A 25,900-nucleotide genomic window follows, 5' to 3' on the forward strand; every position below is an offset into this window, starting at 1 on the left:
ACCTATTGCTGAGCAGGAACCTAAGCTCTGAGTGTACCTAGATAGGGAGGGGGACAGGGCGAGTACTAGTCAAGCCCCACTACAAACTAAAGACAAGGTAGACAAACAAAGTAGATACACTTAGCAAGAGCACATACCAGAGGAGTAATGCCAACTGTCCTCCAAGGGCACCAGGGAAGACTCTAGCCAACTGCTAGTACTCCAAGCCAACACAGATGTACATAGAACCATCACCAGTGCCTCTGAAGAAACTGAGAGTTTTACTACCAAGCAAGGGTGTGTCAATCAGCAGCAGAAGGTGGAGGTAGCTGCTGGGTCCAAAAGGAGGATATAACAATACTAAAGAGATGAGGGGATCCAGAAGACATCTGCAATGCCAAGAGCAGTGACCTTCTGCAGCCAGCTCCAGAGCAACTGTCTGTCACACCCAACACTGGAGATTGCTAGCATTAGTCTATGAGCAGTGAGGAAATCCTGAAGTCACTACAATGGCTACAAGACAAAACCAGAAAGTACATGTCACAACCAAATCAATAAAGCATTTTATTAATACAAAAGTGCACAAGACAGTTGACAGTGTACATAGTGGGGTCTATACATTAGTGATACCAGATTTGTGAAGATGAGCAGAAACATCCAAGATTAAGACAAAGTCCAATCTTAAAGACAACTCCTTTCACATGGTATATTGCCAGTTACTGGCTCTCAGATCAAGATACCATTTATCCATTTAGGTGATCCAGTGTCTCAACAGGAGCTTGCATTTTTACTCCTCTTTAACTGAATCTCCCACACCTGCTTCTTGCTCCTCATGTTGGCCACTAGCAAGTTTTGGATAAAAACCACCGGCCAGCCAATTTAGTGTAGTGTTGTTTATGATGTAGTTCAGAGTATCATCCTTTATTTTTGTGAACTTGTCCTTAGTTGCGGTTAAAAGGCTGCCAGACATTTCTCTGAAGGAAGAGCCAGAGTGGAAGTTTTGGTAGACATCTGCAGCCATGACACCAACACCATGAACCTTGTTCTGAATGTTTTGCTAAAGACCTCGAACGCTGGAGCCCAGAGACAAACATGTAGTCTGCAGGTTCTGAGTGAGATTCCGGGCAATAGTCAGTGTGCGGGATTCTATTTGCTGTAGATGGAAATTGACAAGTTATATTTTAATATACAAATGATGCCTAGCAGAAGCCTTATGAGGGAGTGTCATTACCTCTGCACCACCAGCATCTTCTCCTGTGCCTCTTGTCCACTCCACCCACTTGTTGTACAAGTTCTCCTGTGCATCATGGATCTTCTGATTTGCATCATTCAGGTTTTTTCTTGCATACGCAAGCTTAAAAAAAAAAGGGGAATACATTTACTTAGGTTCATGGAAGACAGGTGTGATTATATGCACTACATCTGGTTGATTTATCCCCCCCCCCCCCACCTTACTGCCAAGAACAGTCATATTTGACCGCTACTCCCACACGTCAACATTAAAGGGAATCTGCCTTCATAGGACTCATGAGGTTATGACAGATGTTTAAGACTACAAGTACATTTACTAACCAGGTTGACAGTGCTCTGGAGCTGAGAAATGGCCTCCTGACTCCTGCATTTTGCATCCTTGATCCTGGTCAAAGTCTGTTGATAAGCACGCTTGCGGGCCTTTGTAGAGAGGGATCCCAGGCGCATGTAGTAACCAGGCTCATCTTGGGACACCTCAAAGCCATCCGTCTTAGTCGCTTCCTTAGCTATAATAAAGCAGGAAGTTATGCCCATATATTCAACAGCCTGGTTTGCTACTCAATGATTGTGAATTATTTGCCATTCACAAATATAGTGCAAGATTACTTTTCACTGCAGTCAATACACTATTGCTCCTTAACAAGAGTGCATGTTCTTAAAGAAGCCCTTCCATCAAAGGCTTGATCCTTTTAATATATTGCAATCATATAGCACTGTGTACTTGCAATTACTCATTTTGCCTGTCTACCCAGCTAATTTTTCCATTAGGTCCATGACATCACGTGATCAAAAAAACTGTAATTAGACTTACTGGTAATTGCATTTCAGCTACCAGCAATTTCTGCTACCAGCTTTGTGAAAACCCACGGAGCCGAGGCCAAGCCAGAGGGAAGACATTTTCAATTTGATCCTGGGATTTTATTGCAAATCTTAGATATTTTTGATACTGACAGTGAATGGGGACATTGTAGTATGCTTTCCTTAGATCTAGCGTACACATCACAGCGTCTGTCAGGGGAATACTTGCAAACATTTCAAAATTGAGTCATCTTACCCAATGGTTTAGTGGTTGTAGGATTATCATATGGGTCTCGCCAGAGGGTTTTCTGATAGACTTAGTAGTGTCCCTGGAATGTTTTCCCCTGGGGAACCATAACTATGGCTCCTATTTTTAATAGATCCTGAATCTGACCACATAGGAGAGGGACTGGCCACAGGCTGGGAATCGGTTAGGATAAATCTCTGGTGGGAACTGGGTGAATGCCATCCTGTACCCCAACTATGTAACTTAAAACCCACTGATTGAGAAATCTCCCACCAGCCCTCAATGTATGACCTTAGATGCCTCCACACGCATGGCGTCGCTGTCTTCCTGAACCTGACCCCTGAGAGCTGAAGGGGGGCCCCTCCCAATACCCCTGCCTCATTTGGGGCAACTCCATCTACCAGATATCCCTTTATAAGCTTGTCTGTGGGAGGGACAGGCTCTACGAAAAGACTGATCTGTGTGACATCCTCTGGGAAACCCTTCTCCTTAGCTTATCCTCAAGAGTATCAAAAAAATTGCTCCAATGCACTAGCTCCTGAGAAGGGAATAGAACAGTGTATTTTGATTGACTATAACCGGACCATGTCTTTAACCAGATTAGTGCACCAAACGCAACTAGGCATGCCATTTCTGGCTGCAAATCTGACATGTCTGCCATGAACCCTGTTGCTAATTTAAGGGGGGGGCCTTAGAGTAGTTTCCCTAGGAGTCTTAATTATCAATTGATCCTCCAGATAGTCGATCCACCAGTGCATGGACCTGGGGACGGAGGTTGTAGCCATGTTGGATTTTATAATGGCTGCTGACGTCTCCCAGGTTCTTTTTAGCAGGCCATCCGCCTTGCTATGCATAGGCTCTTAGGCTGGACGAGTCTTCAAATGGGATTGAAGTCTTTTTGGCCACAAGGATATCAATTTTAGGAATTTCCTCCCAGGATTTAATGTCCTCTGGTTTGAAAGGCAAATTACCAGCCCTTTTTCTCTAAATCCTCCCACTCCAAGGATCATGGCTCAGATGTGGTCGTTTATGGGAAATACTCTACTCATCAGATCTTAGGCCCCCTGAACATCTCATCCTGGATGGAATGAGATTTGAGCCTCCTCCACCTGCATGGTGTTTGACCAATCTTAGTAGCCCATCTGTATCCTCTGATAAGAGGCATCTTTTCCCTTCCTCCGGCGGATTTGAGGCCCTCTGCCTCTTGATCCAAAGAACTGTAGCTCTTCTGCCGAACTTAGTTCCATCTCCCACCTTGAGCCTCTTCGCACAGGGACCTGGCTGAGAGGTATGTGGGGAGACTAGACCAGAGATGGAAGCCCAGACTTGATCCCCAATCATGGATCTCATGTCCGTGAGAAAGGTCAGCTGCTCTTCCCTGATAATCTTGGAAGTACAGCTCTTGCACAACTGCCTTCCCCATGCTTCAGGTATCCTACTGTTGCATATGGCACTTTTTTTTTTTTTTTTTTTTTTTTTTTTTTAGCAGTTGATGGATTAGTGGGACCCCTGTCCTAAAATACATAGAGAGACACATCTACTTAGAGGGATGGGTGGGTGACCATTTTAATAACAGGTACTGTAAACAGATCCCTGTTAGGGAGTTAGCTAGAGACCCCCCATTCACATGCACCATGGGTTGCTCTGATGGAGTCTGTTTTTCCCAGCTTCCCCTATCATAGCCAGTCTCCAGCTCAGCAGGGAGTCAGACACAGATAACACCTTTTATATTACTTGTGATGTGTCCCCCACTTCCTGTGTTGCACCCTGGAACACGCTGACTGATCATTTAATTTAAACACACTACCCAGATGATGTCACTGGCAGTGCACATATGGACTGGATCATCCCAAGTTTGCCATCCAGGTAAGCCCAAATCTTCCGCTCTTCCCATCCTCACAGGGACAGGAAAGACACTGAGGGGTGGAGGAAGGGGCTTTTAACTTCAGTGTTTTCCTGTCCCTGAAAGGATAAGAAGGATGTCCTCCATGGTGCCGTTATGGGGATGTCCTGAAAAACAGATCATAGAAGGCTTCAGCTAGTCTATGTAGAAACAAGAAGTCTCCTCTGTCACTGAAAGTCCCTGGACAGGGAGTGGAGCAGCTGGGTCAGGAGTTAGAGGGATGACTCTTGCAGGAAAAGCCTTAGTTACTTACCGGTAATGGGATTTTTCGGAGCCCATGACAGCACCATGTGAGAGAGAGGATCCGCCCATCAAGGACAGGAAACCTACAGGTTAAAAAGGGCGGCCCTCTCTTCCCGCCTCAGTTTAGTTAACAGAGCATGAGAGTACCGCCAAGGTTAGTTATAACAAAACATAATCACATTAAGTACATTACTTTTCATCAATTTCCCACAAGGGTGCACAAAAAGAAATCAAATCTACAGGAGTGCACAACACCAGTGAAGGGAGGGAATATAAAAGGTGCTGTCATGGGCTCCGAAAAATCCCGTTACCGGTAAGTAACTAAGGCTTTATTCGGTCGTCCATGACAGCACCACGTGAGAGAATTACAGAGACGAAGGAAATTAGGGAGGGACCACAGCTTGAAGCACCCTTCTCCCGAAAGTGAGATCTGCAGAGCCACCCAGATCCAATCTATAGTGCCTATAGAAAGTAGAGGGAGAAGACCAAGTGGCAGCCTTACAAATCTCCTCAATGGAAAGCCCTGTCTTCTCCAACCAGGAGATTGACACCGCTCTGGTAGAATGCGCCCTCAATCCCTCCGGTATCTCTTTATCCCCTGAGGAGTATGCGAGGGAAATGGCCTCCTTGATCCATCTAGCGATTGTAGCCTTTGAGGCCTTATAACCCTTCCTAGCCCCCTGATAGCAAATAAATAGGGACTTATCCTTTCTAAAGCCATGTGATACTTCTAAGTACCTTAGTACGCACCTCCTAACGTCTAAAGTGTGAAGTCTCTCCTCTTTTTGATTTTTGGGCGGAAAGCAAAAAGTTGGGAGAACTATTTCCTGGGTTCTATGGAATCGAGTGGCCACTTTAGGAAGAAAGGATTATATTAAAACCTGATCCAGCCTATCGTCCAGAATTTGCGTGAATGGAGGGCATATTGAAAGGGCCTGTAGGTCACTGACTCTCCTGGCTGAAGTTAGGGCTACTAACAGGACCGTCTTTAGGAAAATAATTTTGGGGGAGACTAAATCTAGTGGCTCAAAAGGAGGACTGGTCAAGGCATCTAAGACAAAATTCAAATCCCAGGGAGACATCTTTGCTTTGGTAATGGGTCTACACCTAAAGGAAGCTTTTATAAAACTTCCAATAGTTATCTGCAATATTGGAAGAAAAAGCTCCGAACGCCGACACCTGTACTTTCAAGGTACTGGTAGTGAGACCTAATTCTAAGCCTCGCTGCAGAAATTCCAGAATTTTCCCAATAGGGGACCCCTCCTCCACCTTAACTTCTGCAAAGGACAGAAACTTCCTCCAGGTCCTGGCATAAATACGGGTGGTAACAGGTTTTCTGCTAGCCAGGAGAGTATTCACTACATTTGCGGGGAATCCTTTGTTGGTCAATAACACCCTCTCAAATTCCACGCCGTCAAATGTAGACTCGGGGTTGGAGGATGGGAAAGTGGCCCTTGAGTGAGGAGGTCCGGAATCTCCGGAAGAACCCAGGGATCTGATATGGACATCTTCCGGAGACAAGGGAACCACGGTCTTTTGGGCCAAAAGGGACATACGAGTATCACTCTGGCCCGGTCTGCCCTGATCTTTCTTATCACCGCTGGGAGCAGGATCATGGGAGGGAAGGCATATGCCAGAGGAAATCTCCAGGGAACCATAAAGGTGTCCACTGCCAGGGGTCCTTCTCTGGGGTCTAAGGAACAAAAATTTTCCACTTTCCGATTGGCTCTTGTTGAAAATAAGTCCACAGTCGGAAGGCCCCACATTTCTACGATTCTGGAGAATATTTGTGTATTTCGGGACCACTCTCCTTCTTTTACAGAAGTACGGCTGAGGAAATCCGCTGTGATGTTTTCCTTGCCTTTTAGATGAGTAGCCGAAAGAGAGAGACAGTGATCTTCGGCTTTCAGCAGAAGTGCGTTCGCTACCCTCATCAAGTTTCTTGAGCGGGTTCCCCCTTGGTGGTTTATGTAAGCTACCGTGACTTGATTGTCCGAGAGTACACGGACATGCTGGTCCTGAAAATATATAAGGAACTCGTTGAACGCATGCTGCACCGCCAGAAGCTCCTTAACATTTGATGACAACTCACTGCTTGACCAGGTTCCCTGCACTAATTTCCCTTCAAAGTGAGCTCCCCAACCTGTAGCACTTGCATCAGTGGACAAGACTGCAGTTGGACTACATTCCCAGGGAACCCCTTTAGCAAGATTGTCTTGTCGTAACCACCAACGAAAGGACCATACGGCACGAGGACCTAGCGTAAACTTACGGTCTAGATGCCCCTCTAAAGCTGCATTATTGTACAACACATCCCACTGAAAGGCTCTTGAATGCAATTGTGACCAACAAACCGCAGGAAAAGTGGAGGTGAAGGTTCCCAATAGCGACATGGCCTTACGGAGTAACATAGAAGGTTTACGTATACATTGTTCTACCAACTCCCGGATTCTATCAATTTTCTCTTCTGGAAGACAACATAGCTGTTTCCTGGAATCTAATATGACCCCGAGATATTGTTGTACCTTGAGTGGAGATAGAAAAGTCTATACTAAATTTAGAAACCACCCCAAACTCTTTAAGACCGACATGGTCTCCTGCAGGTGGGTCTCGCATTGAACCAACGAATTCCCCACTATCAGGAGATCATCCAGGTAAGGGATAATTAGAATGTCCCTTTCTCTTATAAGGGCCATAACTTCTGCCATTACTTCAGTAAAAACCCGTGGGGGCTATAGCTAAACCGAAGGGGAGTGCAGTGTATTGGAAGTGTTTAACCACCCCGTCTATTTCAATGGCCAGCCTCAAGTATTTCTGGTAATCACTATGAATTGGGATATGGTAATACGCATCTTTGAGATCGAGCACTACCATATAGCAGTGGGGAAAAAGTAACTTTATTACGGATTTTAAAGACTCCATTTTAAAGGTGTGTATTTTAAGGAAATTATTCAGGGACTTCAGATTTATAATTGTCCTGAAACTTCCATCCGGTTTCGGAATCAAGAAGAGCGGGGAGTAGAAACCAAGACCCTTTTCAGCTTCCGGAACCTCAATCAGGACGTGCTTTTTTATTAGGGTTTGTACTTCCGAAACGAGGGCAGCCTGGCGTTCTGGGGAAGAACTGGAGGGAACAACCATGAACCTTTTGTGAGGCAATGCTTTAAATTGAAACTTAAGACCATACTTAATCAGGCTCAAAATCCAATTACTATGAGAAATCTGTTCCCAAGCTGGGACAAAAAAAAAAAAAAACAACAATCTCCCTCCCACCTGGGCTGATTGTGTATCCCCTGGCTTCTGCTCAATTTTTGGAGACGGACCAAAGAGTAGACCTCTACCTTTTCGACCTCTTTCATCAGACTTGTCTTGCTCCCTGAAATATCTCTTCTGGAAAAATTTCCTCTTCCGGAACTATCTCTTAAAGGAGGGTAGAGGTACTGATGGAAACCCCTTCTTAGGGTCCCCCGCTTTCTCCAATAAGTCGTCCATGGTCTGACCAAAGAGGTATTCCCCTTCACACGGGATTGTACACAGTCTGGACTTAGTCTGTAAATCCCCTGGCCAGCTTTTAATCCACAAGGCTCGCCGAGCCGCATTTGACAGTGCTGCTGACTTTGCTGCCAACCTCACCGAGTCCACAGATGCATCAGCAAGAAAAGCTGCCACCCCCTGAACCAGTGGAAGGGAAGAAATAATGTCTTTCCTAGAAGTCCCATCCTTCAACTGACTGTCTAGCTGTTCAAGCCACACCATCAGGGCTCTGGACGTACAGGTAGCTGCTACTGTTTGCTCAGTGCTCCCGCAGCTGTCTCCCATGCCCCTTTCAGGAAAGTATCAGCCCGTCTGTCTAGGGGGATCTCTCAACGCACCCATATCATCGAACGGGAGGGAAGTTCTTTTCGCTGCTTTAGTAACAGCAACATCCAGCTTGGGTGCTTTTAACCAGGAGGAACACATAGCATCCTCAAACGGATATTTCCTTTTAAAGGATGGAGGAACACTACCCTTCTTGTCAGGCTTTCTCCACTCCTTATCAATGAGGTCTTTCACCCTTGAATTTACTGGAAAGACCCTTCTCTTCTTTAGCCCCAGACCACCAAACATAACATCCTCAGCTGACTTCTCTACCCTCGAGGCCACTATCCCCATTGTAGATCGGACGGCTTTTACTAGGGCATCAACCTCCTTCAGGGGGAAGCACTGTCTATCTGGCTCACTACCAGAGGAAGAGAAGGCGGAGGAGGAAGCGACCGATAGCTCAGAGTCTGAACCCGGCTGGGTTTCTTGAGGAATATGCCCAGACTCTGAACCTTGCAATGCTTTGCCTATTTCTTCCCTTATTAAAGATCTTAGGCCTAGGGAAAAATCTGGGGTCTCCTCCGATATCATTTTGCTGATACAAAGCTGACATAACCTTTTGCTATATGAATCAGGGAGTGGACAGCTGCATAAGGCACACTCTCTGTGCTTGGACTTCGAGGAACATTTCTTGCTCTAAAAGAAAGTCATAGATAGTGTTATGCACACGCCCGGGCTGAGCGGCGTGTGCGTGTGATTGTAGTGATTCCACTGGACCATGAACCGGAGAGTGCCTGGAGGGGCGTGACTAAGTATCTGGCCGATCCGACCAAGATGGCACGACGGCATACGACGCCAGTGCACCAGGGAGAAACCGGGCAGAGGAACCAGGTGCTACTCCAGGTCAAACTCCGGACACGGGGGTTGACCCACACAGGGATTACTGGATCAGGCTGGTTAGGCTGGCACACAGACTGGAGGGTATAGGCAGGCACGACTGGTATGCAGGCAGGCGGGTAAAGGCAAGCGCAGCTAGAGTGCAGACAGGGAGGCACTAGCAGGTAGGAACACAGGCGGGATAGGACCCAGTACACACTGGGACTCAGGAACAATACAGGTAGAGGGGTACAGGCAAGCACAGCTAGAGTGCAGACAGGGAGGCACTAGCAGGTAGGAACACAGGCGGGATAGGACCCAGTACACACTGGGACTCAGGAACAGGCAGGTTAGGCTGGCACAGACTGGTGGATATAAGCAAACACGGCAGGTATGCAGATGGGTGGATACAGGCGAGTATGCAGGCAGGGAGGTACTGGCCGAAAGGACGGGCTGGAGCACAGAAAGGTTAAGGCCCAGTACAGACTGGGTCACAGAACCGCAGATGCGGTAGACAACCACAGCAGAGAGGGAACGCCCGAAGCGGTGGGCAAGAACAGAGCAGGACGGGGCTGCAGGAGCAGCGAGCACAAGCAGGGCAGGACAGGACTGCCGGAGCAGCGGGCAGAAGCAGGGCAGGACAGGACTGCCGGAGCAGCGGGCAGAAGCAGGGCAGGACAGGACTGCCGGAGCAGCGGGCAGAAGCAGGGCAGGACAGGACTGCCGGAGCAGCGGGCAGAAGCAGGGCAGGACAGGACTGCCGGAGCAGCGGGCAGAAGCAGGGCAGGCTAGAACCGCCGGAGCGGTGAGCAAGGCAGAGCAGGGGGGACAGGGCTCTGTTCACACGGAACAGACAGGAAGAGAAAGGCAGAGCCAGACACCCACAGGGTACTTGCAGTGAAGTAGCGAGTGGACCACAAACTCACAAACGGGAGTACAGAGACAACAAGCAGGAGTTAGGTACGAGTTCAGACTCTGCAGAAAAAGGAAGGGAACGGACATAGAGGCAAAACAGGTAAAGGATAGGAGAGAGTTCAGACTGGAACTGAGTGTACGGAGGAGACCGACACTGCAGCGGAATACAGGAGCGGGTCTGGGAATACGGCCCCCAGAGAGGCAGGACGAACAGGCAAGGAGCGTGTTCAGACAGGACAGACAAGATACAGGAGCGGGTCTAGGTAATCAGCCCCTAGAAGGCAAGAGGAACAGGCTAGGAGCGTGTTCAGACAGGTCAGACAAGATACAGGAACAGGTCTAGGTAATCGGCCCCTAGAAGGCAGGAGGAACAGGCTAGGAGCGTGTTCAGACAGGCCTGGAAATACAGCCTCCAGGATAGGCAGAAAAGAGAACACAGAACGGGACCTGGCACCTTCAGAGTGCAAGCACACACTGAAAGAAACACTATGCTCAGGCAGGAATAGATGGGAGCAGCTGAGCTATATACCAGGTGACAGACAGCAATAGGCTGAGGACGCACAAGGGGTGTGACCCACAGCAGGTACAAAAAGCAGGAAGTGATCGGGCGCCGCCCTTAAGCAGCAGAAACAGACACAAACAGACAGCATGGAGGGAAGCCAGAGAGACATTCTGGACAGGAGATCAAGTGCGCGCTCTTGCACAGTGGGAGATGGACCACTATGCAAGGACGCCGCCAGGTATGTTACAGTACCCCCCCCCCCTTACGCCCCCTCTTCTTCAGGCCTGCCAGAATCTTCCGCAGGGAATTCGAGGGCCAATTCTTCACTTCGAAGAGATCACTTCCCCTGTCCACCGGAAAAACTGGTCTCCTCTGGGTAGCTAGGATGCTACCTCCCATCCAGCCACCCTTAGCAACAGACGAAACGGGTGGAGTACCAGGAACAGCACACAAGGAAGTCTCTCTCCACATATTTTCAGGTGGCACCCCAGAGGGTACAGGAGACAACTGGAAGTCCTCCACCGGGTTGGAGGGGGACAGAGACTTGGGGGTAATCTCTGCTTCGAGGTACATCTTGTCAAGCTCACAGGAAGAAATAGACGGGTTATCAGGTACATAATGAGGAAAAGTCACTGTCTCTTTGTTTTCTGGTGGTACCCCGGAGGATTCAGGAAACAACTGGAGGTCCTCCGCCGGGTCAGAAGAGTGCAGAGGCTCAGAGAAAACATCTGCTTCAGAGTACACTAGGTCGGACTCACTGGACGAAGCAGGCGAGGTATCGGGTACCGAGTATAGGAAAGTCTCTGTCCATTCTCCACCAGGTGGCACCCCGAAGGGTTCTGGAGACAACTGGCGGTCCTCCGCCTGGTCAGAGGGGTGTAGAGACTCACGGGTAACCTCTGCTTCAGAGTACACTAGGTCGGACTCACTGGACGAAGCAAGCGAGGTATCAGATCCAGGATATAGGAAAGTTTCTGTCCATTTACCACCAGGTGGCGCCCCGAAGGGTTCTGGAGACAACTGGAGGTCCTCCGCCTGGTCAGAGGAGTGTAGAGACTCGGGAGTAACCACTGCTTCAGAGTACACTAGGTTGGACTCACTGGACGAAGCGAGCGAGGTATCAGGTACAGAGTATAGGAGAGTCTCTGTCCTTTCGCTACCAGGTAGCACCCCGAAGGGTTCAGGAGACAACTGGAGGTCCTCCGCCTGGTCGGAGGGGTGTAGAGACTCGGGAGTAACCTCTGCTTCGGAGTACACTAGGTTGGACTCACTGGACGAAGCGAGCGAGGTATCAGGTACAGAGTATAGGAGAGTCTCTGTCCTTTCGCTACCAGGTAGCACCCCGAAGGGTTCAGGAGACAACTGGAGGTCCTCCGCCTGGTCGGAGGGGTGTAGAGACTCGGGGGTAACTACCACTTTGGGGTACCCATTGTCAGGCTCACAGGACGAAGCGGACAAAGTATCGAGTACCGGGTGTAGAGAATTCTCTCTCCATTTGTCATCGAGTGGTATCCCGGAGGATTCAGGAGGCAACAGGGGGTCCTCCGCCAGGTAGTAGAGGTGCACAGACTCTGAGGTAACCACAGCTTTGGAGCATCCTTGGACATGCACACCGGTTAAAGTGGGTGAAGCATCTGATGCCGGGTGCAGGAAGTTCTCCTGTGTGGAGTCTGGATGGGCAGAAGTCTCTTCGGGCAGGAGAACTGGTGCACTACCCACGCACATTACCCGTTGGGGCTTCTCCGGGATACAGGGAGATGAAGCTTCAGTAGGGACTTCAAGGTTGGGGTCAGGAGGTCTCAGGGAGGACAGACCCTGGTGTGACGGCTTGCCTCTACGTCTAGCACGTCTGGACTGCCTCTTGAGGTTGGGAGAAGTATTCCGGAAAGCGTAGTCACCCTGTGAGGATTCTGGGTGGGCAGTAGTCTCATTGGGCTGGAGGACTATTGCGCTACCCACACACATTACCCATTGGGGCTGCGCCGGGATATTGGGAAGTGAAGCTTCAGCAGGAGCCTCCGGGTTAGGATCATCGAAGACCATTAGAAAGGCCACCAGGAAGGCCATTAGGTCCAGGAGGATCGGATCCTGTGTTTCATATAGGGGTTTGATCCATTCCAAGGCATCACCCGCCAGGTAAGACATAATGAATGCCACCTTAACCCGATCGGTGGGAAAACATAGAGGGTAGAACTTGAAGTGTAGCATGCATTGCTCCACAAATGCACGACTTTGTCTAGGATCCCCATAATAACGTAGCGGATCCGCGGGAACGAGAGCAGATAGATCCATCTGGACGGGTGCGTAATTCGCCTGGAACTCAGCTAAAGGAAAAAAAAAATATTTATTTATTTATTTTAATGCATGTATTCGCTGGAAAACTTCTCAGAGAGCGAAGGCCGTGGGGCTCAACGGGAACCATGGCCTGAGCATGCTGTTATGCACACGCCCGGGCTGAGCGGCGTGTGCGTGTGATTGTAGTGATTCCACTGGACCATGAACCGGAGAGTGCCTGGAGGGGCGTGACTAAGTATCTGGCCGATCCGACCAAGATGGCACGACGGCATACGACGCCAGTGCACCAGGGAGAAACCGGGCAGAGGAACCAGGTGCTACTCCAGGTCAAACTCCGGACACGGGGGTTAACCCACACAGGGATTACTGGATCAGGCTGGTTAGGCTGGCACACAGACTGGAGGGTATAGGCAGGCACGACTGGTATGCAGGCAGGCGGGTAAAGGCAAGCGCAGCTAGAGTGCAGACAGGGAGGCACTAGCAGGTAGGAACACAGGCGGGATAGGACCCAGTACACACTGGGACTCAGGAACAATACAGGTAGAGGGGTACAGGCAAGCACAGCTAGAGTGCAGACAGGGAGGCACTAGCAGGTAGGAACACAGGCGGGATAGGACCCAGTACACACTGGGACTCAGGAACAGGCAGGTTAGGCTGGCACAGACTGGTGGATATAAGCAAACACGGCAGGTATGCAGATGGGTGGATACAGGCGAGTATGCAGGCAGGGAGGTACTGGCCGAAAGGACGGGCTGGAGCACAGAAAGGTTAAGGCCCAGTACAGACTGGGTCACAGAACCGCAGATGCGGTAGACAACCACAGCAGAGAGGGAACGCCCGAAGCGGTGGGCAAGAACAGAGCAGGACGGGGCTGCAGGAGCAGCGAGCACAAGCAGGGCAGGACAGGACTGCCGGAGCAGCGGGCAGAAGCAGGGCAGGACAGGACTGCCGGAGCAGCGGGCAGAAGCAGGGCAGGACAGGACTGCCGGAGCAGCGGGCAGAAGCAGGGCAGGACAGGACTGCCGGAGCAGCGGGCAGAAGCAGGGCAGGACAGGACTGCCGGAGCAGCGGGCAGAAGCAGGGCAGGCTAGAACCGCCGGAGCGGTGAGCAAGGCAGAGCAGGGGGGACAGGGCTCTGTTCACACGGAACAGACAGGAAGAGAAAGGCAGAGCCAGACACCCACAGGGTACTTGCAGTGAAGTAGCGAGTGGACCACAAACTCACAAACGGGAGTACAGAGACAACAAGCAGGAGTTAGGTACGAGTTCAGACTCTGCAGAAAAAGGAAGGGAACGGACATAGAGGCAAAACAGGTAAAGGATAGGAGAGAGTTCAGACTGGAACTGAGTGTACGGAGGAGACCGACACTGCAGCGGAATACAGGAGCGGGTCTGGGAATACGGCCCCCAGAGAGGCAGGACGAACAGGCAAGGAGCGTGTTCAGACAGGACAGACAAGATACAGGAGCGGGTCTAGGTAATCAGCCCCTAGAAGGCAAGAGGAACAGGCTAGGAGCGTGTTCAGACAGGTCAGACAAGATACAGGAACAGGTCTAGGTAATCGGCCCCTAGAAGGCAGGAGGAACAGGCTAGGAGCGTGTTCAGACAGGCCTGGAAATACAGCCTCCAGGATAGGCAGAAAAGAGAACACAGAACGGGACCTGGCACCTTCAGAGTGCAAGCACACACTGAAAGAAACACTATGCTCAGGCAGGAATAGATGGGAGCAGCTGAGCTATATACCAGGTGACAGACAGCAATAGGCTGAGGACGCACAAGGGGTGTGACCCACAGCAGGTACAAAAAGCAGGAAGTGATCGGGCGCCGCCCTTAAGCAGCAGAAACAGACACAAACAGACAGCATGGAGGGAAGCCAGAGAGACATTCTGGACAGGAGATCAAGTGCGCGCTCTTGCACAGTGGGAGATGGACCACTATGCAAGGACGCCGCCAGGTATGTTACAGTACCCCCCCCCCTTACGCCCCCTCTTCTTCAGGCCTGCCAGAATCTTCCGCAGGGAATTCGAGGGCCAATTCTTCACTTCGAAGAGATCACTTCCCCTGTCCACCGGAAAAACTGGTCTCCTCTGGGTAGCTAGGATGCTACCTCCCATCCAGCCACCCTTAGCAACAGACGAAACGGGTGGAGTACCAGGAACAGCACACAAGGAAGTCTCTCTCCACATATTTTCAGGTGGCACCCCAGAGGGTACAGGAGACAACTGGAAGTCCTCCACCGGGTTGGAGGGGGACAGAGACTTGGGGGTAATCTCTGCTTCGAGGTACATCTTGTCAAGCTCACAGGAAGAAATAGACGGGTTATCAGGTACATAATGAGGAAAAGTCACTGTCTCTTTGTTTTCTGGTGGTACCCCGGAGGATTCAGGAAACAACTGGAGGTCCTCCGCCGGGTCAGAAGAGTGCAGAGGCTCAGAGAAAACATCTGCTTCAGAGTACACTAGGTCGGACTCACTGGACGAAGCAGGCGAGGTATCGGGTACCGAGTATAGGAAAGTCTCTGTCCATTCTCCACCAGGTGGCACCCCGAAGGGTTCTGGAGACAACTGGCGGTCCTCCGCCTGGTCAGAGGGGTGTAGAGACTCACGGGTAACCTCTGCTTCAGAGTACACTAGGTCGGACTCACTGGACGAAGCAAGCGAGGTATCAGATCCAGGATATAGGAAAGTTTCTGTCCATTTACCACCAGGTGGCGCCCCGAAGGGTTCTGGAGACAACTGGAGGTCCTCCGCCTGGTCAGAGGAGTGTAGAGACTCGGGAGTAACCACTGCTTCAGAGTACACTAGGTTGGACTCACTGGACGAAGCGAGCGAGGTATCAGGTACAGAGTATAGGAGAGTCTCTGTCCTTTCGCTACCAGGTAGCACCCCGAAGGGTTCAGGAGACAACTGGAGGTCCTCCGCCTGGTCGGAGGGGTGTAGAGACTCGGGAGTAACCTCTGCTTCGGAGTACACTAGGTTGGACTCACTGGACGAAGCGAGCGAGGTATCAGGTACAGAGTATAGGAGAGTCTCTGTCCTTTCGCTACCAGGTAGCACCCCGAAGGGTTCAGGAGACAACTGGAGGTCCTCCGCCTGGTCGGAGGGGTGTAGAGACTCGGGGGTAACTACCACTTTGGGGTACCCATTGTCAGGCTCACAGGACGAAGCGGACAAAGTATCGAGTACCGGGTGTAGAGAATTCTCTCTCCATTTGTCATCGAGTGGTATCCCGGAGGATTCAGGAGGCAACAGGGGGTCCTCCGCCAGGTAGTAGAGGTGCACAGACTCTGAGGTAACCACAGCTTTGGAGCATCCTTGGACATGCACACCGGTTAAAGTGGGTGAAGCATCTGATGCCGGGTGCAGGAAGTTCTCCTGTGTGGAGTCTGGATGGGCAGAAGTCTCTTCGGGCAGGAGAACTGGTGCACTACCCACGCACATTACCCGTTGGGGCTTCTCCGGGATACAGGGAGATGAAGCTTCAGTAGGGACTTCAAGGTTGGGGTCAGGAGGTCTCAGGGAGGACAGACCCTGGTGTGACGGCTTGCCTCTACGTCTAGCACGTCTGGACTGCCTCTTGAGGTTGGGAGAAGTATTCCGGAAAGCGTAGTCACCCTGTGAGGATTCTGGGTGGGCAGTAGTCTCATTGGGCTGGAGGACTATTGCGCTACCCACACACATTACCCATTGGGGCTGCGCCGGGATATTGGGAAGTGAAGCTTCAGCAGGAGCCTCCGGGTTAGGATCATCGAAGACCATTAGAAAGGCCACCAGGAAGGCCATTAGGTCCAGGAGGATCGGATCCTGTGTTTCATATAGGGGTTTGATCCATTCCAAGGCATCACCCGCCAGGTAAGACATAATGAATGCCACCTTAACCCGATCGGTGGGAAAACATAGAGGGTAGAACTTGAAGTGTAGCATGCATTGCTCCACAAATGCACGACTTTGTCTAGGATCCCCATAATAACGTAGCGGATCCGCGGGAACGAGAGCAGATAGATCCATCTGGACGGGTGCGTAATTCGCCTGGAACTCAGCTAAAGGAAAAAAAAAATATTTATTTATTTATTTTAATGCATGTATTCGCTGGAAAACTTCTCAGAGAGCGAAGGCCGTGGGGCTCAACGGGAACCATGGCCTGAGCATGCTGTTATGCACACGCCCGGGCTGAGCGGCGTGTGCGTGTGATTGTAGTGATTCCACTGGACCATGAACCGGAGAGTGCCTGGAGGGGCGTGACTAAGTATCTGGCCGATCCGACCAAGATGGCACGACGGCATACGACGCCAGTGCACCAGGGAGAAACCGGGCAGAGGAACCAGGTGCTACTCCAGGTCAAACTCCGGACACGGGGGTTAACCCACACAGGGATTACTGGATCAGGCTGGTTAGGCTGGCACACAGACTGGAGGGTATAGGCAGGCACGACTGGTATGCAGGCAGGCGGGTAAAGGCAAGCGCAGCTAGAGTGCAGACAGGGAGGCACTAGCAGGTAGGAACACAGGCGGGATAGGACCCAGTACACACTGGGACTCAGGAACAATACAGGTAGAGGGGTACAGGCAAGCACAGCTAGAGTGCAGACAGGGAGGCACTAGCAGGTAGGAACACAGGCGGGATAGGACCCAGTACACACTGGGACTCAGGAACAGGCAGGTTAGGCTGGCACAGACTGGTGGATATAAGCAAACACGGCAGGTATGCAGATGGGTGGATACAGGCGAGTATGCAGGCAGGGAGGTACTGGCCGAAAGGACGGGCTGGAGCACAGAAAGGTTAAGGCCCAGTACAGACTGGGTCACAGAACCGCAGATGCGGTAGACAACCACAGCAGAGAGGGAACGCCCGAAGCGGTGGGCAAGAACAGAGCAGGACGGGGCTGCAGGAGCAGCGAGCACAAGCAGGGCAGGACAGGACTGCCGGAGCAGCGGGCAGAAGCAGGGCAGGACAGGACTGCCGGAGCAGCGGGCAGAAGCAGGGCAGGACAGGACTGCCGGAGCAGCGGGCAGAAGCAGGGCAGGACAGGACTGCCGGAGCAGCGGGCAGAAGCAGGGCAGGACAGGACTGCCGGAGCAGCGGGCAGAAGCAGGGCAGGCTAGAACCGCCGGAGCGGTGAGCAAGGCAGAGCAGGGGGGACAGGGCTCTGTTCACACGGAACAGACAGGAAGAGAAAGGCAGAGCCAGACACCCACAGGGTACTTGCAGTGAAGTAGCGAGTGGACCACAAACTCACAAACGGGAGTACAGAGACAACAAGCAGGAGTTAGGTACGAGTTCAGACTCTGCAGAAAAAGGAAGGGAACGGACATAGAGGCAAAACAGGTAAAGGATAGGAGAGAGTTCAGACTGGAACTGAGTGTACGGAGGAGACCGACACTGCAGCGGAATACAGGAGCGGGTCTGGGAATACGGCCCCCAGAGAGGCAGGACGAACAGGCAAGGAGCGTGTTCAGACAGGACAGACAAGATACAGGAGCGGGTCTAGGTAATCAGCCCCTAGAAGGCAAGAGGAACAGGCTAGGAGCGTGTTCAGACAGGTCAGACAAGATACAGGAACAGGTCTAGGTAATCGGCCCCTAGAAGGCAGGAGGAACAGGCTAGGAGCGTGTTCAGACAGGCCTGGAAATACAGCCTCCAGGATAGGCAGAAAAGAGAACACAGAACGGGACCTGGCACCTTCAGAGTGCAAGCACACACTGAAAGAAACACTATGCTCAGGCAGGAATAGATGGGAGCAGCTGAGCTATATACCAGGTGACAGACAGCAATAGGCTGAGGACGCACAAGGGGTGTGACCCACAGCAGGTACAAAAAGCAGGAAGTGATCGGGCGCCGCCCTTAAGCAGCAGAAACAGACACAAACAGACAGCATGGAGGGAAGCCAGAGAGACATTCTGGACAGGAGATCAAGTGCGCGCTCTTGCACAGTGGGAGATGGACCACTATGCAAGGACGCCGCCAGGTATGTTACAGATAGAAAGAAGGAGGAAACATTAGTAGAACTTTCACGAAGATTCCACTCACCCCACAGAACCTTCGGTACCGTAGAAGCAGAAGAATCCAGCATGCATGGCGAGGAATCACGCCGCACCGGACCGTCCTTCCTGCTCTTAGTGGTAGCTCTTCTAGTTGTACGACCAGACCCTAGCCGGGAATGACGCTGCGCCACTAGCTGTGAGGGCTCCCCAGAGGGCTGCTCCTGCAGCAGATGTTGTTGCCTAGGTGACAGCTCCTGTGAATCTTCCATAGCTTACAATGTAAGAATGGGCTGGGAAGCACCTCTGTATGTTACCAGACCCTTTATATATTGGCCATACCGGTACCATGTGTGGGTGTGCGTTTTTTTGGGGGGTTTTTTTTGTTTTGTTTTTTTACCCAGGAGGGCGTTACCTGCTCCTTGGTCTTCCTCCCCAGGTCCAGGTGGGATCCAGGTGGGCTACTCGCCGCCAGGTCCTCAATCCCCCGGCGTTCAGCTGCTCGCGCCCAAAAATTCAAACGAGCCCCACCCCTTCCGGTGACGTCACAGGGCTTCCTGCCCGGCGCACCGGAAGTCGCGTCAGAAGGTCGCGCCCGTCACGTGCGCCGCCGGCGCGACATGGATCTCCTGCAAGCGGTAGCCGTGGCGTCTCCAGAGGACCGGGACGGACCGGCTCCAACCACCTGCTGTGGCCCTCTCTGGGACAGGAGTCCATCTTCTGCAGGTAAGCCTGCAAGGTCCCCCATCATGGACAGGAAACCTAAACTGAGGCGGGAAGAGAGGGCCGCCCTTTTTAACCTGTAGGTTTCCTGTCCTTGATGGGCGGATCCTCTCTCTCACGTGGTGCTGTCATGGACGACCGAATAAATAAAGACTTCCAGTTTCTACAAAAACTAGAGAAGCATTAACTAGGTAGAAAGTCAAAACACTAAATTACTTACCGGTAATGTGTTTTTCCTGAACCCATGACAGCACCTACAACGAGAGAGGGGATCCGCCCTTCCAGGACAGGAAACCTACAGAATAAAAGGGCGGGGCCTCTCCACCACCTCAGTTGTTTACAGAGCATGAGAGGACACTAAATAGTTATATATCCCAAGATTTTTCCTTCTACACACCACGTGAATCAAACACCATGAAGGAAAAGAAGTGATCAACTTCTACCAGTGATGGGAGGGAATATAAGGGTGCTGTCATGGGTTCAGGAAAAATACATTACCAGTAAGTAATTTAGTGTTATCCTATCACCCATGACAGCACCTACAATGAGAGATTTACAGAGAAAAAAATTCTAAAGTTAAGGTGGGACCACAGCCTGTAGAACAGTTTTCCTAAAGGAAAGGACAGCAGAAGATCCCAGATCAAGCCTATAGTGTCTATAGAAGGTGCAAGGTGAAGACTGAATCGCAACCTTACATAATGCTTGATGGGGACATCCGCTTTCTTATTGTTCTGCCATGGATTCCCTGGATTAGCACAGGGAATTCATGGAATTCATGGAAATTGGAAGCTATCTTCGGAAGATGGGCCGGTTCCAGAGCTACCCTATCTTCTAGGATCTGTATAAACAAAGGATTAACCAAAAAAGCTTGAATGTCACTAACTTACCATGCTGAAGTCAGGGCCATCGGGATAATAGTCTTTAATGCAAAGACCCTGAATCCATGGGTTCAAGCGAAGGCTTGTTACAGCCATAAGCACTGGATTCACATCCCAGGGTGCCATCTTTGGACTGAAAATGGGCCTAGATCCAAAGCTCACTTTCACAATCCTTGCTTATTCAATGAAGGTTGGACACTGTTCCAGTAGTCTATGGCTAAAAAGGTCCACTTGCAATTCTCTTCCTCTTTATATGAGGTGCTGTTAAAGATAAAAAGGTGAGACTTCGCCATCTGAACTGACTAGACATAAGTGTCATTAGGGATCTTGGCAGAGTTCCTCCATAATGGATTATGTAAGATAAAGCTACTCTGTTGTATGACAACACCTTTACATGGTGACTATGTATAGATGAATGGAGCTTTCTTATATACTGCCTAAAGCTTCTTTAGGTTAGAGGAACCGGGTCTTTAGAGGCAGCCCCCGGGTGTGTACCTGTGACCATACTACGAATGGAATGTAGGAGATTAGAGTTATTAACAGCAATTGCCTTGTTCAGAGTTGTGGCCAGACAGCTTATTAATTTTGACATAGCAGGACTCCTTATTCTACCTTGGGAGACCACAACGCTTACTCACTGCCCAGTGAGTTGTGCAGTACTCGATGGATCTGCCCATAATCCCAAAATAGTTGACGTAAACTATTGTCAATGCCTCGTCCTTCAATATGAGAGTTGTCCTAACTACTATAATTCTCCATAAAGCCTTAAGGCTCATTAACATCTGAATGGAAGGAGACAAACTGAAAGCCTAAATCCTCATTTTATGCCAAGAACTATTCTCAGGAAATTTGACGTTTCATGTGAATTGGAACCCGATTGTATACCTCCTTAAACGTCTATACTACTATATCGCAATCTGGAACTGCAGATTTACTAGCAGTTCTTCTAGAGTCCATTCCCAATGATCTAACTCAGGAATCTCTACAGCCCCTTTGGGTTGTAGCAAACCCAGGAAGGACTGGGTTAAATATCATCTTTACAGGTCTTGATTAGGGCCCCTGGCAAGCTAAGCACTAGAGCAGGCTAGGCATTCAGCTTAGTCAGACTGCTGGAGAGCAGAGCAGATGGTATGTGCCTTGGAGCTAATCAGAGACACAGGCTAGACTCCACAAGTATCAGTGGTTACCCTTGATAAATATTGTTTTGTTTAATCAAGCTGGGTTAGCTGAGCAGTATATGAGTAGTCAGGGTCTGTCCTAATTAGTCAGAGCTTGGACAAGACCAGAAATATTAATGTTTACGACTTCTGTGCAAGCTGTAAAAAGCAATAAAAAAAAAAAAAAAAACTGCTCGGTTGGACCAAACCCACAATGACTGTATGAGCACTACATGATGCCTTCTACCTTTAAGAGTGAAACCCTACAAGGTTTATTATTAATCTGCAAAACTAAGGAAGCGCTCTTATTGTCACCTGCCTCCGATCGGCATTCCACCGAGCACCAGCCAGGAATACTACTACCCTCTGTCTCAAAATAGAGGCCAGGATATTTTTCCCCCCCGAATTCAGTAAGCTTGCCATGCACAGTTTACAGTCGCTGAACTTGGTTTTGTCAGACATCAACTTAGTTGTGGAACCAGTACCTTTACAAAGAGGGACTGAGACACAGACACCCTATAAAAGCACTACAAGGCACAGGGCACCCTGAAGCACTGAGGCCCCATTAGGTACTCAAAGGCACTGTGAATCGCTATGAGGTACTAACAGGCGCTATACGGCACTATGAATGCACCATAAGGCACTATGATATGTTATGCTATGAAGTGCTATACGGCACTATGCCGTGCCACGAGGCACCATGCTATGCTGTGCCACGAGGCACCATGCTATGCCGTGCCACGAGGCACCATGCTATGCCGTGCCACGAGGCACCATGCTATGCCGTGCCAAGATGTGCTATGAAGCCCTATGCTATGACGCACTATGATGTGCCATGAGGCACTATGATGTGCCATGAGGCGAGGCACTATGACATGCTATGAAGCGCTATGCTATGATGCACTATGATGTGCCATAAGGCGCTATGATGTGCTATAAAAGCGCTATGCTATGAGGCACTATGATGTGCCATGAGGCACTATGATGTGCCATAAAGCGCTATGCCATGACGCACTATGATGTGCCATGAGGCACTATGATGTACTATAAAAGCGCTATGCTATGAGGCACTATGATGTGCCATGAGGCACTATGATGTGCCATAAAGCGCTATGCCATGACGCACTATGATGTGCCATGAGGCGCTATGATGTGCTATAAAAGCGCTATGCTATGAGGCACTATGATGTGCCATGAGGCACTATGCCATGACGCACTATGATGTGCCATGAGGCACTATGATGTGCTATAAAAGCGCTATGCTATGAGGCACTATGATGTGCCATGAGGCACTATGATGTGCCATGAGGTGAGGCACTATGATGTGCTAAGAAGCGCTATGCTATGAGGCATTAAGATGTGGCATGAGGCACTATGAGGTGATATAAAGAGCTATGATGTGCTCTTTGTGAAGTGCTAAGAGGCTTTATAAGGCACTCCGCTCAGATTTTTATTTAAAAGAGTAATCCATCTGAATGAAGGATAAACCTTTCCTTTGGGTGGTAAATCTCAATTGTCAGACTCGCCCCACCCGAAGGAGCCAACTGAGACGCAGCTGGACAGCAGACCTTCACAGAGACTATGTGCTATATTTACACCATGTGCCGTCCTATGGATGGAGTAAACAGACTGGAGGACAACAGTAAAAACCTCAGTGTTAGTTTAACATTTACTGAGCAGATAGAGGCTCATTTTTTAGGTAAATTCTGAAGGCCAATCATGAGGCTCTGTGCGGCCCAGACATGTGGCTAACTTTAGCCTAGAGGTCCAAGGTCCAGCTTCCGTCCTGAAGCCAATTTTAAAGCACGATGCCCTTGGCCCAGATGGGGTCTTAGAGCGCACACACACCCATTTTTGAGTTTTGCGCTAACATACTTCAGCCTTTCCTAGTAACCATAACAAGGAAAGGGCCCCATAAACAAGGTAAACATTCACGAAGACCACTCACCACCAGCAGTATGGATTCTGAGGCTGGAACGAGTCACAGGCCTGTTCCTCTCCATCCGTCCATGCCTGAGCAATACTGGGGTGGTCAATCCCAGGCAGGGGCACCTTCAATAGTGCGCCGATCAAAGCAGGAGCTGCTGCCCCCAGGCAGGGGCGCAGCTCAACAGGTGCTCCCATTGATGTGCAGAGCTGAGCTGCTGACCCCAGACGGGGCGCAGGTCCACAGCGGCTTCTCCACTGATGCACGGAGCTAGAGCTGACGACCCCAGACAGGGGTGTAGGTCCACAGCTGCTCGCTCACTGATGTGCAGAGCTGGATCTGTCGACCCCAGATAGGGGCGCAGTTCCACAGCAGCTTTTCCACTGATGCACGAAGCTGGAGCTGCAGACCCCAGGCAGGGCGCCGCTCAGTCATATCCGGATCTTCAACAGGTAAGTCTAAGGTTCTCCCATTGGGAATAATCTTCTCTTTCTTCTGCCGCCATATTAACAAGGTTCCCCCTCAAGGACAGGAAACCAACTGAGGTGGTGGAGAGGCGCTGCCCTTTTATTCTGTAGGTTTCCTGTCCTGGAAGGGCGAATCCCCTCTCTCGTTGTAGGTGCTGTCAATGGTGATAGGATAATGAGCAGTTTATGTACACAGTACTACATAAAATACTATGACTGCAATATGTTAAGGATAAAACCTTTGATGGGAGTGCATCTGTAAAAGAAACCTAAACCACCTAGTATTTGGACTGCCTCAGCAAGTCAATTTACCCTGTCCACACAAATTAATAGGTTTGGGCTTACCCAGCTCTTCATCTGTTGGTGGCAGGTATTGTTCCAGGAGAGATTCAGACCTCGTTAGTGCAGAGTCCACACGGTTGCTCATGATCTTCACTACACGGCTTCCCAGAACAGTGGTAATGCTGCCATTTACAACATCCTTAGTCATCTCCACACCATTCTACACAGCTCCCTTGGTTGTATCCACTACTCCTGTGATACTATGGATTACGGCATCTCTGGCACCAACAACAGCTTCTGAGGCATTAGCCACAACCTAACGTATACAAGGTGGCACTTGTGTAAGCTAACTGTAGTGGGGGGGAAATGTAAGGTTCTGCATGATTTTAGCTGCTTACCTTTTCGGAAGGCTGATACAGAATAGGCAACTTCTCTTCAATCTTGTCCAGTTCAACACAGGCAATAGTGTTTGCCAGAGCAACTGTGAGGGGGAAGAAGAAGTTACATCTGATGCAATTGTAGTCTGTATATAGAAGTCAGCAGAGATCTTCTGAGTTAGGCTGGAATCACAGTAGCGTATGGCATCCGATGCGTCATGCTACTGTGCTCAGATTCTCACGAGAGAGTCGCAGGACAGGTTGCAGCGGAGATTGAGAAAGTAACTTCTCCACTGCATGTCTCGGCATATAGCGGACTGCACTGGGATGACAGGGCAGTCTGATGTTTCATATGCACGTATAGACTTGTATGGATGCGAGTGAGCCAAGTCTCACTGCCAGTTGCAGCATGTTGCGATTGTTCCCCGATAAACAGTGGATAGCACTCGGCCATGTTACACGCTAGTGTGACCCCGACCTAATACTAGGACTATTGTGATATAGGAAGTAGGCCAAATGCTAGCAGGGAATGATCGCAAACCTGCATCATGCCCAGAGTAGAGAGGTTACATTTATGTTGGTTTTGGATTTTTGTTTAGAAGGAGGAGTGTAGCAATTAGGACTTATTTTTGCCATTTAAATTATCAGTTTGCCTTCTTTAGCTTGTGTTGCACTAAGCATCAGGCTGCAGCATGAGTGAAGGGAATCTGTCAGCAGGTTTTTGCTATGCCACTACCTCATGCTGTCCTCAAATGCAGAGACACTAATTTCAGCAATGTGTCACTGGTTAGGCTGTGCGGTTTCAAGACAGGCATTTTTTTGCAGGAGATCACTGTCGGCATAGCAGCCTAGATGTCTTCTGGTCCAACCACACCCCCAGAACAAGTTATAGTATCTTACTGTCAAAAAAAAAAGTGATATATAATACATATACACACACACATACACACACACACACACACACACACACACACACATACACATACACACACACACACACACACACACACACACACCACTACTGCACCCAGAGAAATAAGTGATCCATTGCTGGAGTTAGGGCATTTCCCTACATTATGCTGTTCTCAGTCTCAGGAGGTAGCAATAAAGTCATAAGTTACTGTTACCGGTAATGGGGTTTTTCAGAGACCATGACAGCACCATAAGAGAGGGGATCCGCCCACCAAGGACAGGAAACCTACAGGCTTAAGAGGGGCGGCCCTCTCTCACCTCAGTTTAGATTACAGAGCATTGAGAGGACCACCATGTTAGTAGACATAGTAAACAAACATAGAAATAATA

The 25,900-nt window shown here is 50.0% G+C and overlaps 2 protein-coding genes across 2 annotated transcripts in view; one reads left to right on the top strand and one right to left on the bottom strand.

Annotated features, from left to right (window-relative positions):
• The window catches only part of LOC141216916 (perilipin-2-like), a 119,377-nt gene that overhangs the window by 61,748 nt on the left and 31,729 nt on the right, over nt 1–25,900 (top strand). The gene's annotated exons all lie outside the window — the stretch shown is intronic.
• On the bottom strand, nt 774–24,429 carry LOC141165031 (perilipin-2-like). Its single transcript, XM_073650682.1, has 4 exons — nt 24,285–24,429; nt 1,552–1,736; nt 1,211–1,333; nt 774–1,132 (listed from the first exon to the last, which is right to left on the bottom strand). The coding sequence occupies exons 1-4, from the start codon at nt 24,427–24,429 to the stop codon at nt 1,037–1,039; spliced, it is 549 nt and encodes a 182-aa protein (XP_073506783.1). The 3' UTR covers nt 774–1,036.

Source organism: Phyllobates terribilis, unplaced genomic scaffold, assembly GCF_046119375.1.
Source record: "Phyllobates terribilis strain yellow unplaced genomic scaffold, ASM4611937v1 Scaffold_1__5_contigs__length_1240528914, whole genome shotgun sequence".
In the NCBI taxonomy this organism is placed as follows: Eukaryota; Metazoa; Chordata; class Amphibia; order Anura; family Dendrobatidae; genus Phyllobates; species Phyllobates terribilis.

Bases quoted from the DNA above. Each gene is read 5' to 3' on its own strand.
- LOC141165031 (XM_073650682.1), bottom strand. From the start codon at position 24,429: ATGACTAAGGATGTTGTAAATGGCAGCATTACCACTGTTCTGGGAAGC. The intron at 1,334-1,551 runs GTTAGTAAATGT...TTTTTTTTTAAG, and splicing joins TCCAGAGCACTGTCAACCTG to CTTGCGTATGCAAGAAAAAA. The intron at 1,133-1,210 runs GTAATGACACTC...TTCCATCTACAG, and splicing joins AAGATGCTGGTGGTGCAGAG to CAAATAGAATCCCGCACACT.